The sequence below is a fragment of the Lissotriton vulgaris genome, chromosome 7 (assembly GCF_964263255.1).
Source record: "Lissotriton vulgaris chromosome 7, aLisVul1.2, whole genome shotgun sequence".
Lineage (NCBI taxonomy): Eukaryota > Metazoa > Chordata > Amphibia > Caudata > Salamandridae > Lissotriton > Lissotriton vulgaris.
In genome coordinates this window covers 1,539,767,875-1,539,783,030 of record NC_141695.1, presented here as the reverse complement: position 1 = coordinate 1,539,783,030, position 15,156 = coordinate 1,539,767,875, and the positions used below count along the sequence as shown (strand labels likewise).

The 15,156-nt window shown below is 43.4% G+C and overlaps 1 protein-coding gene across 1 annotated transcript in view; it reads left to right on the top strand.

Moving 5' to 3' along the window:
- Window positions 1-15,156, top strand: part of LOC147705958 (protein-glutamine gamma-glutamyltransferase E-like) — a 196,560-nt gene that overhangs the window by 28,626 nt on the left and 152,778 nt on the right. Inside the window, exon 4 of the mRNA XM_086932422.1 lies at window positions 11,393-11,511. Within this exon, the coding sequence (XP_086788548.1) occupies window positions 11,393-11,511 (119 nt within the window). The remainder of the gene's footprint in view (window positions 1-11,392; window positions 11,512-15,156) is intronic.

The window sequence follows — 15,156 nt, the reverse complement described above, 5'->3', positions numbered from 1 at the left end:
GGAGCCAAGAGAAAATAAACATAGAAGGCTATTCTTCTTATTGTCTCAATGCTACCAAATCTAGCTCAGGTAGGGCAAAGGGGGGCCTTTTGATACTTTTATCCAACAGATTGAGTAATTACAAATTTAGAAGTAGTTCGACCGTGGGAGTTCATAGCCAGGTACTGAGGATAGAATGTGGTAAGGGAAACGATCTGGTCCTTGTTAATTTTTATAACAACCTCTTTGATGCCACCAGAGGGAATATCTTGTTCCCTTTGGAAAAAGAAATTGCAAAGGTCCTGGGCATTTCAAATAAGAGGGCGGATATCCTATGGGCTGGGGATTTTAACCTGCAGCCATGCCACCTTTCAAAAGGGAATCCATGTGGTTTTGGATTGGAGCTGGATAACCATAGAGGGGATGTGGGCAAGAGCGAGGATTTTCCTCATTTTCCACATTGCCACTATGGCTTCATTTTAAATAAACTGCTAATCAAACTAGATCTACAACTGCTATACTGTAACAAAAACAACCTGAATGCCATCTGCCCTACTTTTACCGGGAGGGAAGCTGGGACATTTATTGATCATATCCTGTTCTCCAGCAATGGAGACTACATAAACCTGCATGTTAGAGAAGAAAGCCTTAGTGACCATAATAGTATTCGTGTCACCCTTCCCGGAAGGGGTGCCAATCAAACTAGAGACTGGAGAAACATGTACCACCGATATAGTTTCTTGCAGACCAAACGGCCCGAGGATCAAATGGACAGGGGTCAATTCTATGGCCAAACAAAGGGAGGTCATAGTTAGCTGTAAATCTGAGATTAGCTATTGTTTAAAAGATGTTATTAATCCTGATTTCTTGCTATTACAATTCATTAATATCAACACTATTGTTGAGGGTATTTTTAGCAAGAAATCATCATCTAACAAAAAAGTAAAATTGGGATGGTTCGATAATTCCTGCACAGCAGCTTTACGGGATCTGAAGAAAGCCCTAGGGTCTAAACCCCGAGATAGCAACAGAATTAAACAATCGAGGGCCAACTACAAAATGGCTATTTTTTATAGGAAAAAGGACTTACCCAGAAGCCTGGGACAAGCTGAATGAAGCAGCAGAGACTAAAAATTGCAAACTCTACTGGGAAATAGTGAATAGCCCCTTTTTAAAAACCGAGGGCATTCCTGAAATTACTGCTTATGTCGCATGCGATGAGTGGATTACCCACTTCACCAATATCTTTAATCCAGAAGGGATACCATTAACCCTACCCTCCGCTGAATCGTCCTCATGGACGCCTACACCCTTGGGGATAACCCTGGAAGAGGGACATGAAGGACTTGCTAATAGTAAGGGGGGGGAAGGCTCCGGGCCCCAATGGGGTTCCTATTGATTTATTAAAAGCCAAACCTAATCTGTGGGCCCCCATTCTGGTGAGGACTTTTAATTGTGCAGCCGAAGGTAACATTCCTCCTTCTTGGGGCCAATCGGTTATCATCCCCTTATTCAAAAAAGGTAGCAAATCTGAGGCCTCCAACTATCGTCCTATTTCTTTGTTGGACGCCTCAGTAAAGGTTATGAGCAGAATTCTGCTCAAAAGACTAGAAACTTGGGCTGAAGATATGAATATTCTAACTAAAGTGCAATATGGTTTTAGGAAAGGCATGGGCACACTGGAGCAATGTGTAAATTTGGATCTTTTAATTAATAAATACACAGTAGCTAAAAAGGGCAACCTTTTTTTATGTTTTGCTGACTTGAGCAGCGCGTTTGATTTAGTTGATCACGTTATTCTTTGGCAGGTTTTATTGGAGTCTGGGGCACCGAAAGAAATAGTTCACTTTTTGGCAAGGCTCTACGAGAAACTTTCCTGTAAAGTTCGTTACGGTACCCTAGGCGAATGTACACCGTTTTTTAAAGTTTCAAGGGGCATTCGCCAGGGATGCGTGTTAGCCCCTCTTTTATTTTCCCTTTTTATCAACTGTATTGATCGCACTTTGGCCGCTATACCAGCAGATGCCCCGCAGATTGGAGGCAAACCTGTCACAATCTTACTATACGCGGATGACGCTGTTCTTTTATCTCGTACTCAGATAGGTCTACAGCGTCTCATTGACAGTTTTATGCTATTTATACAAAATAGGAGACTCAGTGTGAATAAATCCAAGACCTATGTAATGTTGTGTGGGCAGTCAGCTAACAAATTGAAGTCCAGTTTTTATTTAGATAGTGACAAAATGATACATGTCAAATCATTTTGTTACCTGGGAATCACCTATGCCAACGACGGGTCTTGGAAATCTGAGCTTGATAATATCAGGATGAAAATGATGCGAACCACCAGCAGCGTATTCCGATTTGCTTCCAAGCTCGGATCAATAAGTATCCGAGACATGATTAATATATATAACATACGCTGTGTTCCCTCTGTATTGTATGGGGCGGGTGTGTGGGGCCACATTGATGGTACTTCTTTACAAAAAGATGAAAATAAGTTCCTAAAAAGAGTACTATGCGTCCCCCCTTCCGCTTCTGTTCAATTAATTCATGATGAGGTCGGGATCGAGTTTATTTCTGACTTAGCAGCCGTTCGTCCACTCTTATTGTGGCGCTCTATTTGGGCTAAGTCAGAGACTCGATTCACTCAAGAAATTATCCTTGACTGTATAGGATTGGACTTCTCATCACGCATCCTTTGGCTGAAATACATCCATTTCTGGTATAAAACTCTGTTTGATATTGATGTTCTCCTTGACCCCGAACTGGCGGTTGAAATCCCCAAAAAAGAAATTAAACAAACTTTCTTAGACTATAAAAAGAAAGGGCGAGACAAGGTAAATGGCAAGCTGGCCACCGTGAAGTTCTATAAGGAACTAAACTTACCACCGGGGTTTCAAGTTTACCTTTCGAATGTCTCCCGACCCTCACATCAATTTGTCCTAACCCGAGTTAGGCTGGGTATTGTACATCATCTTGTTGCGTTTCCAGTACAGAAACTAAAATCAGAAACTCCCTGCCCATGTGACAACATTTCACTTCAGAGTTGCTGTCATTTTCTACTTTTTTGCAAATTTTATCACTTTTTAAGGATAAGGTACCTAAAACCCATTTTTATCAAATATAATATACGGTCTTTTAAGGATGCCCTAGCGCTATTATCATCCCTTGAGAATGCGGATATCAGCTTCTTTGTTGCCACCTTTGTTCTGAAATGTACAGCTGCCAGGAAAAGTATTGTGCTGCCATAATTTTATATACTCCTGTCTGTACTTATCTGTCTTTTAAACAGTACTTTGCAACTAAACACGTAATAGGCCTTTAGTTTTGGGTTTGTTTTAATATGTACAGCTGCCAGGAAGAGCACTTCGTACGACAATTACTTTTATTCCTGTCTGTACATGTATGCTCCCCTTGCCTCTTTAGCCTTTTAACACGTTTTATCATTATAATCACCAGAATACAGGGATATCCGTCCCCCTGTTGGTATTTTATTTTGAAATGTACAGCTGCCAGGAAGTGTTCAGTGCTGCTTTAATTTTACACACTCCTGCCTGTACTTATTTGTTCTTTTTAAACTATACTTTGTAATTTACAACGTTCCATGTTTTCAGCTTTGTGTTTGCCCTAATATGTACAGCTGCCAGGATAAGCACTATATGTGATAATCATTTTATTCCTGTCTGTACATGCATGATTCCCTTGCTTTTTAGTTCTATATCATATCTCCAATTATGTATTGATGCCCAGTGCTTGTCTGTATACGTTCCCCTCTCTTATGAATTTTGGAGTTCAATTGAATAACTTTGTTTTTTTTTTAGAATAACTTTGAATGTAATGAATTGTTTTTAAGTTTATGCTTGTATGATTTGTACTTTCAAATCGAATAAAAGCTTATGAATTGAATTGACTTGACCACCAAACCACGTCATAGGGGCAACAATCAACTAGATGGTTTGACTCTAATTGCTCGAGGGCCCATAGGGCCCTCGCACAAGCACTTAAGAATACCCCAAGAGATAAGGTACTTGTTGCTGATCTGAGGAGGGCGAACAAACAAACAATCACCAGACGGAAAAACGACATAAAAAAGGCAGCATGGGAAACACTACTCTCAAATGATGTATTGCGCGATAGTGGTCAGTTCTGGGCGACGATAAACCAGCCTTTTTTCTCTGACTCAGAAAATACAATTATGGACTTCGTCATTCCTGACAACAAATGGTTTCTTCATTTTAAGGAAGCTTATGGTGACTTGGATTCCGGCTCCCCAAGTGTTCCATTGTTGGTGCCCGAGTACGCGCCCCTACTTTTTAATCATGACGAAGTCGAGAGAGCAATTTTAGAGATCTCAAAAAATAAGGCCCCGGGGCCGGATGAAGTCCCTGCAGATCTTTATAGACATTCACCCAATCTTTGGGCTAAGGTTTTAACACATGTCTTTTATGCTGCTAATGGTAACATTTTCCCTGCCTCATGGGCCACCTCAGTCATCGTATTGATTTTTAAAAAGGGGCAGCGTGATGATCCCGTTTGTTACAGACCCATCTCCCTGCTAGACTCTGCGATTAAAATTTTAGGCAGAGTCTTATTGTTTAAACTAAGGGATAATATAGAGAGCCTTGGGGTCTTGTCAAACCTAAAATATGGGTTCAGAGAAAAGAGAGGTACCCTGGACCAGTGTTCGAACCTGCATCTCTTAATTTCCAAATATACGGTCGCGAAGGAGGGGTCATTATTTCTGGCCTTTATGGACCTCTCCTCGGCCTTCGACCTGGTGAATAGGGCTAAGTTGTGGCAAATTCTTTTGGAGATTGGCATTGACCCTTCACTTGTTAGCTTCATGGCGTCCCTTCACCAGGAGTTGTTTGCAACAGTCAGGGTCACTAAAGAGGGCAGGTGTACGAGCTACTTCAAATCAGAGCGGGGAGTGAGACAGGGCTGTATTCTGGCCCCTCTCCTTTTTACCATTTATATTAATGGATTGGGAAATCACTTAGATACACCAGGGGTGGACGCACCGCGTGTAGGAGATGCAATAATACCGGCTCTCCTATACGCGGACGACGCAGTCTTATTGGCTCGTTCTGGGGTGGGACTACAGAGACTGTTGGACCTATTCGGGGTCTTTATGGATCGGTTGGATCTGAAGATTAATGCAAAAAAATCCTATTAAATAGTGGTTGGTCATCACAGAAACAAGTATAAATTAAAATCTTTTTGTGTAAGGATGAGGTGGTCTCCAGGGTTCCCGTATTTTCCTATTTAGGGGTTCTCTTTGATGAGAAGGGTACGTGGGGCCCTCAAATTAAGGCCAAGAGCATATCAATGGCAAGACCTACGTCATCTCTTATGGGCTTTTCAAAACGGTTGGGGGCCAGGCCCATGGAGGCTTTTTTAAAAGTATACAACACAAAATGCATCCCAATTGCCACATATGGCTCTTCTTTATGGGACTATGTATCTCATGAAAAGATTCAAATAGTGGAAAACAGGTTTCTGAGATACCTTTTGGCAGTTCCCCAGTCTACCCCTACTTTTTTGATCCACTCAGAGGTAGGCTTGGAATATGTTACAGATAAGTTGAAAATATTCTGGGTAAAAACATGGCTCAACCAAGAAATAACTTTGAACCATGCTATTTTGAGTGATGTTGTGGCATTGGATCATGCTAAAAGGGTACCCTAGCTGGAATATCTGAGAAAAACATTTAAACAGTTAGGACACCCGGAGCTTTTTTTCAACCCCATCTTGTATTAGGAAGGAGGATGTTAATTGGATTAAGTTACACTTTGCTGAAAGGACTAGATTGGCTCGTGAGGAGCTGGAATTATTGAAACCGACAGTTAGATCGCCTTATATGCTATCAATTTCTCCCTCACTCGAGCCATATCTAAAAATAGTGACCAAACCCTTTCATAGAGCCCTATTGACGAAATTTAGATTTAACCTGATACATTATTCCCTGGGTACTTATCAATCATGGGGCAAACCAGAAGGTTGCCCACCCTGCAATTGCGACAATTTTTCGATACAATGCACTTCATTGTGTTCTGCAGGTTTTATTCAGGAATAAGGAAAAATATCTGCTACCAATCCTGAGAGAGGCTGGCTTTATTCAAGTCAGACCTGCTCTCACTCATCTTCAGATGTTGAGTAGCACCCGCAACATTTTTTATGTAGCCACTTTTCTATTTGCGGCATTTTGAATTTAAATGAAAAATGTGCCATTAAATGTATTAACCTGATCGATTTTTAATAACCACTCTGATTTTAACTTGATTAACTGTAGCGTATTTGTTCTAAAAGGGCTTGCACTGAGTTTGTAAATATATGAATTGCTCAATTTTTTGTATGTATGGACATTTTTATGTCTTTTATGAATTTAATTAATCGAATAAAGTGTATTTGACTGACTGACTAAGGGCCCACTTGCACTCACCAGACCACGCTCTCCTGACGAACAGAAATAGTAGAACACTTTCCGATGCCTGCTCCTGTCCATAAATGCCCACTGCAGAAAAGAACTGAATGTCTCAAACAAAGCACAGGAAATCGCACAATCCATGGGCAAGACCTTGTCAACAAAAATGGCCTCTTCAAACTGCATCCCCAGCAGGGTGAAATCTGCAGGGTGAATGGGAAGGAGGCGAAAGGCAGACTTTATGCCACATTTTGCCAATTCAGCTCCCCGCCCACACATCCTCAGCACACTGACCGCATTGTCAACTGAAGCATACAAAACTCTGGAATCCTCTTCAGCAATGAAAACATTCACAGATCCCCCTTCCGGCCAGGACAAATGATGGATCAGACTGAACTCCCTGGGTTCCTTCTTGGGCACCACCCCCAAAGGTGATATAATGAGGTCTGAGACTGATCAATGATCAAATGGGCCCACAATTCTGCCTTCCAACACTGCCTTCTGTAATTTAGCTGCAACTACACTCAGCAATTCTTTCACTGACTTCAAGTTCTCCGCCCATCTCTGCTCCTGGGGGCCCTGGTATCCCACCCAAAACCCTCTGCAAAACCCCAATGTATCTTCAATACAGCCTCTCTATCGGGGTACCTAGAGACCTATGGACCCATGGCCTCAACGTCAACCGGTGTAGGAGCCCTTAGGACAAACTTGCCCCCGTCTTTTGTAATCCGCCACTGCTTGGAGGGTGTGGCCCAAGTGAAATATTGCATGAGAGGGTGGCATCCGCCACACTTGGAACACTCATGCTTGAATTTGCAGGGGTGTCGCAAGCAGAAACCCCTGTTAAAGTTCCAGCAGGCACCTGTGTTAGCCTGTGTTAGCCCCTGAGGGCTTGGGCACCTGACCCGTTGACCCGGAATAAGTGCTCTGCCCACCCGTTCCAGTGGAAGCTCCCTGCCTTCCCGCCCCAGACTGAAAAAGCTGGTACGTGACTGGAAGGCCACTGGCCGTGTGTGTAGACACCGTAGAATGAGTGGAGGACATCCACTGCATCCAGAGTTCCTCCCCCCAGTGTTTATCGGGGTTGACGCTAATCCTAGCCCTGAACTCCTCATCGTAACTGAGTCATTCGAAGCCACCAAAATGCATCTGGGCTTTCTGAATAATGTCCATATACTTAAGCAATGCTATATCCCTGTCTAAATGCTTCTCAAAATATATACTCACGCAGATCAGAAAAGCCAAAGTCTAATTTTCCATATTCACCGGTACCCTCTGCCGCCTAGAACCCTCCTTAGCCTGCGTGTCTCTGTGCAACAGCTTGAAAACATCTACATACTTGTGTTTCCATATTCTTGACCTAGTCTTTTCGGATAAATATGACCCCAGCAGCATCGCCAAACCCATGTACAGTAACTTCTTGTGATGCTTGTCCTCCCCCTTGTCATCCTTCCCTCCTTGTTCCTCTATCTTGTCAGTCTGAACGCTTGCTCCCACCAAATGCTTCCCACTTCCCACCGGCCCCACTGCTGACTTGGCAGGCACTCCTGAGTCCCTCACAGACCCATCCTCAAAACCCACCGACCGGCAGGCCTTCTTCCGCCCCCCCTTGGGGCCATCATCCCAAGCAATCCACCAAGCGCCCTCACCTGATAAATTCGTGGGCACCTCCCAGTCCTTATCTCTAGTGTCCGCTGTCTTCTGACTTGCCTTTCTGCTCCCACTGGTGCTGGCCTGTGGCACCTGCAAAACCCCAAACTTTCCTGTTGCCGTCTTGGCCCTCCCCAATCCACACAATCCCGCACTTCACCTTCCTCCAACTCATCACTTTCATCATCATAATTCAGTTGTTCCTCATTCTCAACCTCAACAGGCGCCCCCAACACATCATACACCATTCTCTTCAGACTTTTTCCTTTCACACCAGGCACAACCTCACAATCCGGTGCCGTTGATGGCCGCTCCCTCGGTAGAGGGCAGGCTGCTGCAGACCACCCTGCTGCTTCTGCCTGGGGTCTGGTGGCCATCTTTTGCCCTACCGGCCCACCCATGCCTCTGCCAGCCTCGAACGCTGGCTAGCGCCCCCCCAGACCGACGAAGCCTGAGGGGGCCCCTGTGCCTTCATGGCAGTCCCTGCATCTTCAGCCCAAACCCACCTGCCTTGGGACCCTGAGGTCCCTTGGCCATGCCCAGGCCCTGTCTTCTCATCAAAAAAGTGCACCGGGCCCATACCCCCGTGTGCATCACCCAAACCAGTCTCCCTGTCTGCACACAATACCTGCCACTTCAATTCGGTTTCCTCTATAATGCGACACTTGTCGTGAATCCTCTCTTCTCTCTCTTTCCCTGCACAGTCAGTTTTGTTTTGGGCCTTCTGCTTGTTTTCTGTCTTCTATCTATCTCTGGCGCCGGGAAACCCATTGAGGGTAGCTGTGCGCAATACAAGTTTAAATAAATAAATAAATTAAAATAAATAGCGACATGCTTGCCCACCTGTCAGTCAAGGGCCCCTTGCTCAAAACACCTAAACTTTGCACCCGGGCCCAGGAAGGGCCGGGGGCGCTGCCCCTGTGGGTTCTAAAGGACAGGGTGGCAGAGTGACCTTCAAGAGCCCCTTCCCCTTGGCCTCTTTTATAGCAACCCCCCCACCCGGTCTACAAGACAGGTCTACTGGGTGCTCCCCCCAGTCCCCTTCATCCCCCAACCGACTCACTGCCTGACAAAATGAGGGCAAAATCCTTGGATGCAGGCTTATCCACTTCGCCTCCTTCCCTCCCTCCTCCCTCCTCCTCACTGGCGTCACACAGCTCCCAAGACAGGTCCCTCACTCCCAGCCCACCACCTGCCGGTGCCTGAGACACGCAGGGAACATTACAGGCAACTACAACCCGAGACGCGTGCACCTCAGCCACCGCAACCCTGTCTCTCCCCCGTCCCCGCTGCCAATTCCAAAGAGGTCGCGTCACTCTGGAGTTGCGCGGGGAGGCTCTTACGCCTTCTCCCGCACTTGCTCTGTGCATTCTGGCCAATCCCGCGCCCCCTCCCAGACGTACCTTTCTTGGGCTGTGGTGGCTCTTTCTGGCATGCCACCAACACTGCGCCAACACCCGCTGACGTGGGTCATCCCGACCCACACCTGGTCCAGCACTCTGGGTCGCAAGAGATCCAATCTCCTAGCCCGGCCCAATACCATCAAAGCGGCGCGAACCGCATCCGTGTCAGTCTCCGCCATCGCGTGCACGCTATCGAGTGCACCGTCGTCGAGGGCCTCACACCTGCTGCTGGGGCGCTCACAGGAATCGGGGCACTAATACTCCTATAAGTGGGCTGGTTAAAATTAAAGTATTCACAGACTATTATTCTATATTTGAAGGCTGAAGAATCTCGCATATAAAATGTGTTGGAATAAATCCAGGGTTTCACATGTGTAGGGGGTTATAGAGTAAATCAGGCCAAAACCGAAATGCTTTTAATGAATTCAATGATTTCTCAGCTTCTGGCTGGTCTACAGTTCACAACACAATGGCCCATTAGGTATCTTTCTAACAACTGATTAGGCACAATTGTTCCAAATAAATTATGGTAATACCCTTATAAACGTAAACAGGTTTTTAGATAGATGGACTCGGCTACCTTTGTCATTAGTGGGACGAGTTTCATTAATTAATATTTCAATTCTTCCACGTTTTTATTTTTATTTCTTAATCTTGCATTAAAAATACCTTACTCATATTTTTTGACAAATTAGATAGGATTATTCTGAAGGTTATCCGGGCCAATAAACAACCCATAGTAAAAACGTCTAATCTTTACTTTAGATACAATACAGGTGGGTTTAACTTTACCACATTTTCCAACATATTACCAGGCTTCACTGGTTCATTTAATGGTGCAAATAACAACAGCATCATCTAAGTATGACATTTCTTTTTAAATTGTATGTTAACTGAAAGTGCAATAAGATTGTCAGTTTTTTTTGTTAGGTGCAAAGCTTACTAAGAGAACGATATTGACTTTAGCATCTCATATTCAGCTATTTTTTACAGAACAAGATATACCTGTATGCCATGCATTTACTCCAATACAAGACTGCTTTCTCGAGGAGTCTTTCAGTCGTGAAGAGAAATTTGCTTCAAACAACTGTTTTTTTTAATAATCACACAAGTTTGATAGCATGGGAATCAGTAGTACAGCATTTCAGTTGGCAAAATGCATTTTTATGTTTAAGCTTTAACAAGGTGTCTAGCCTTTCTTAAAAACAACTATGTGACAATGAGTGAGTCTGCACGAGTGATAATTGAGCGAATCAATGAAAATAAGTTGGTTGGCGTGGGAAATTGGTACAGCTTGTTACGTCAGAGTGTCAACAAGAAACGTTTGGATGAATTCTTGCCCAACGTTTTTGACAAAACAGGATGCAGATTTAATACTAGAAAATGGCAGCTACCTAGTGAGATAGGGTAGAGAGCATTAAGAGCAGCATACTTAAAAGAAAATGGCCTTTTTCAAGGTGGAAGGTATACTATATGCCAAATATAGTGTTCCCATCGCTCCCTGATCAATGTTTAACCTCTTCCACACTCATGACGAGCTGGGCTCGTCATGGTGTAGCATCCTCGCACACTGATGACGAGCCCAGCTCGTCATGAAATGATGTAAATCTGAAAAGTTCAGCACCGGGGGGGAATTGGTGCAGCGGCGATGGTGTTAAGGAGTAAGACGAATGGTGCAGAGGATTGGTTCATACTTTCTTTGCCTGTACTTGCTTGCAGCGATTTTGGGAGGATGTGGTTGAGATTATTAGTCATTGCATGTCTACAGTGATTTGTTCATCACCTATGTTGGTCTTATTTGGTTCCTCACAAACATGTTTTTCAAAAATAAATTTCTGGTCTTTTTCAGAATAAAAAGGGAGACATTTTGGTGGTTTTGATAGGAAATTATACTACAGTTTATCTTCTGTTAAACACTGCTCTCTCTTCGTAGGAGATGATGTCTACATGGCTGAAGATGCAGCAAGGAATGAGTATGTGCTCAATGACATTGGAATACTGTTTGTGGGAACAGAGTATCAAGTTAAGGGTCAAAAGTGGGCCTACAATCAGGTGAGAGATTCAATGCTTATTTTATTGATTTTTCTTTAATCCTTTAAAGAGACAGAACTGACTGATGCATTTTAAACATTTAAGGGATCAAATAAATGGCAGAAGTGGCTGTAGTACTAACAGGATGTTGGATTCCTCCAAAATCAGGAAAAACATGCTTCTGTAGCCAACTTGATAGGGTAGTACGTCACCTTTTATGGAGGCAACTTCCCTTAGAGCACCAGCCATCAAGAACAGAGGCGTTGCATTCAAAAGATGTTGATTATGTTCTGAATCATGACCAACTTAATGGAAAACAATGGATCGAAGTTTTCAATAACACCCACAATCTTCATTATGGGTACACCCACAGTCAAAATGAATGCTCCATAGATCTCCAATGTACCCAGAGGAAGTCATATTATATGAAAACTCTTGAAGTACATAAACCATTAAGTGTAATGGAATTATAAGGTCTATCTGTATTTTATAATTGTATGCAAGGAATATACACATTTCCAATGATTAACTCATTCATTATCTCATTTACATATTCCCTTGGTTACACACCCACTCCCTCTTTTATCCATGCACTGATTTTCACACTTTGTTTTGTGAGAAAAAAACAGATTTGTTTGGTATGTTGCCCTCCATTTGTTTTGAGTATTGTTTCTCTGATGGCTATGTTGCTGCTAAACATTGACACAGGACAGGTGCTTCCCATATAAAACATGTAAGTGGGTTTCATCTTCTTGGCCTATATAACTTTCCACTATGACCATGACAAAAACTTTACAACAGACATGGAAGTTAAATGCCAAATCTGGGCTACAGTGTGTATTTACACCACAAGCATATAAGACAAATGTATTTGATCCAGAAAGTTCATTCGTGGTTCGGCTTGGCTGCAGTGGCATATGGCAAGGAAAAATGCTTTTGCCCGTTTGAAAAATCAAAATCAATGTTATACATTAGCAGCAGCACTGCTAAAGTTTGCCATTTAGGCCCACAATGCTATGTGATTTATATATACAAATGAGGTATACTAGAAATTGATAAAAGTATGCCCTGATAGTGAACAATTAGAAAAAGGTCATTTCTCCATGTAGGTAAAGCTACAGTTTGCAGGAATAGGCCTAGTTAAGAATAACCCCACCAAGTAGGGAAAATTCTCCAGTGGTTATTAAAATGAATTTTCCAGTAATGTTAAAATATAATTCAATGGTGAAAGAAAAGTTTGATAACTTTGTGAAACAATAACTTTAAGAAATTGTACTTTTTACTGCTTAGGAGTAAGCTGGATTGAATGTGGTTTACATCTTAGCACTGCTTCAGCGACTGAATACACATTGTTGGATGACCAGTTTATGACTGTCCTCCTGGAAGACAATTGGATAGCCTGTGGCAGCAGAAAGGCAGTGACGGTGTCAACCAATGGTCACTTAACAAGGATTGGCCATTTGGGATATGAACAGATTCTGCTGGCAGAACCAAGGACAGCTTACACAGCTCTTTCTTTAATTTCCAAATTTGAACAAGGCTGTCATGAATTGGAACCATTTATTCCCAGGACAACTCTAGACTCTCTCTCTCTCTCTCTTGTATCAGCAGTAAGGAAACAAGCTCTAGCACTGACAGAAGGGGGGATACCTCTTCTTCATAAGGTGGTGGCTAAGGAGAGAGCCATTATCTTTGACAGTAAAAGAAGGCTGGGTTGGCATTGTCTGAAGGACTTCAGTAAGATCAGCAGCAATCTGAGGAGGTAGTGTGGAAAGGGTTATGGTAATTAAAAAGAAGTAGCCAGGATTGGGAAATTCTCCAGTCACTATCTAGTACAAATAATATGGCCACCACATCACCAGAACATTCCTAGACCTAGGAGATAACGACTCTGCCTGACTATTGGAAGACAATACTCAGAGACTTCTAGCTAACTCCTTGAATCTAAGCAGGTTTTGGAGATAGCCATCGCGCCCTAACAATATAATGATCTTTCTGATGCCCACCTACCTAGAATAGGGCCTCTTCTAGTCCAAAAAACCTTTGGCACAATAGACCACAACGTGGTCAGTGGGCATTATTAAGATCCTATTGACCGCAATCCATGCACCATATACAGGTAACTGGGTTTGAGTACAATTGAGAGATGGTTCTCCATTAACTGACAATATTCTCACCCCAGAGACCTGAAGCAAGACTTTGTTTTACTATTTATGTGACCAACGCTATTATCAATTTGTATAACAACAGAGCCTGCCCTTTGAAACTTAGCGGCAAGCCAAACCATCTACTAAAGTAAGCAGGCGGTACTGCTATGGCCGATCAGTTATGTTTTGCAGTTTGCAGCATTCCTTAAACCTCATTTGTATTGTGGAATAAATCAACTCACTGTAAATTTGGACAAGGCCAATGTATTGCATAGTGACAACAGGGTGAGAAGGAAGAGCTGTGGGTACATACATATATAAAAATGCAAGACAGCCAATTCCTATAAATACTTAAAATACTTTAAATCCATGTTTTTTCGCTCTGTGCTGGACAGTGCAAAAAACAGACCTAAGGAGCTCTATAACATTATCAGGCAACAAACCTCCAAGCCCGCAACATCCTCAATACAGGCGTCCAAAGAACTTTGCCACAACTTCCCAATTTCCTTAATGACAAAATCTCTAAGATCAAACTCTCACTGGAGACCAACAGCACCCCCCCCCACTAGGAGCAGCATGCCACTGGTGCTTGAGAATGCCCCCATACCCCCTAACAAATCCTGACTAATCTTCCACCCCATTGGAAAAGCTGGGCTAGTCAAACTTATGTCCACCTCCAAACCCTCTTCTCACGCTCTAGACCCCATACCCCCCAACTGACCAAAAAACTGAAACTCTCCCTAGCACCGCACTGGTGCACAATCATAAACAGCTACTTGAAAAACGGAGGCATGCCAGATTGCCTTTAAGTAGAGCAAGTCACGCCACTGTTGAAAAAACCCTGTCTTGTCATAAAGGATTTGAACAACTTTAGACCCGTCTCCAAACTCCCTCTTCTTTCCAAAATCCTAGAAAGATGCGTACTCCAACAACTAACCCAACACCTGGACAACATCGACCTCCTTGACTCCCATTAGTCTGGCTTTAAAAAAGGATGCAGCACTGAAACCTCAATCCTCAACATCATCGACGATATCAATAAATCACTGGACTCAGACCATTGCTGCCTTCTCATCCTCCTCGACCTATCAGCAGCTTTGAACACAGTAGACCACAAACTTCTCATTAAGGCTCTCCAAGAAAGAACCAGACTTTGTGAGGTTCAGGACAGCCTGCCTCACACACAAATCCTTGCACACCGGCAAACCTGAGTATTTCGCGGACAAACTCAAAATAGGAGGTCAGACCAGGGACCTCAAAGCTCCAACTTTCTTCTACTCACTCTGCTGAAAACTCGAATACCAAAAACTGTGGCTTGTTCCTTCGCCGGGAGCAAGCTCAAAATCTGGAACTCTATTCCCCCCCACATAAGAACTATTACCTCCTTTGCAAAATTCAAAAGCCAGCTCAAAGTCCTGTTCCTCAACTGCTCCTTAGGGAACCGATAGGAGCAGCCAGAGTATGGAAACAGTCACCTCGCACAGCTTCGACTCTATGTCCACAAGCCTCATAACTGAAC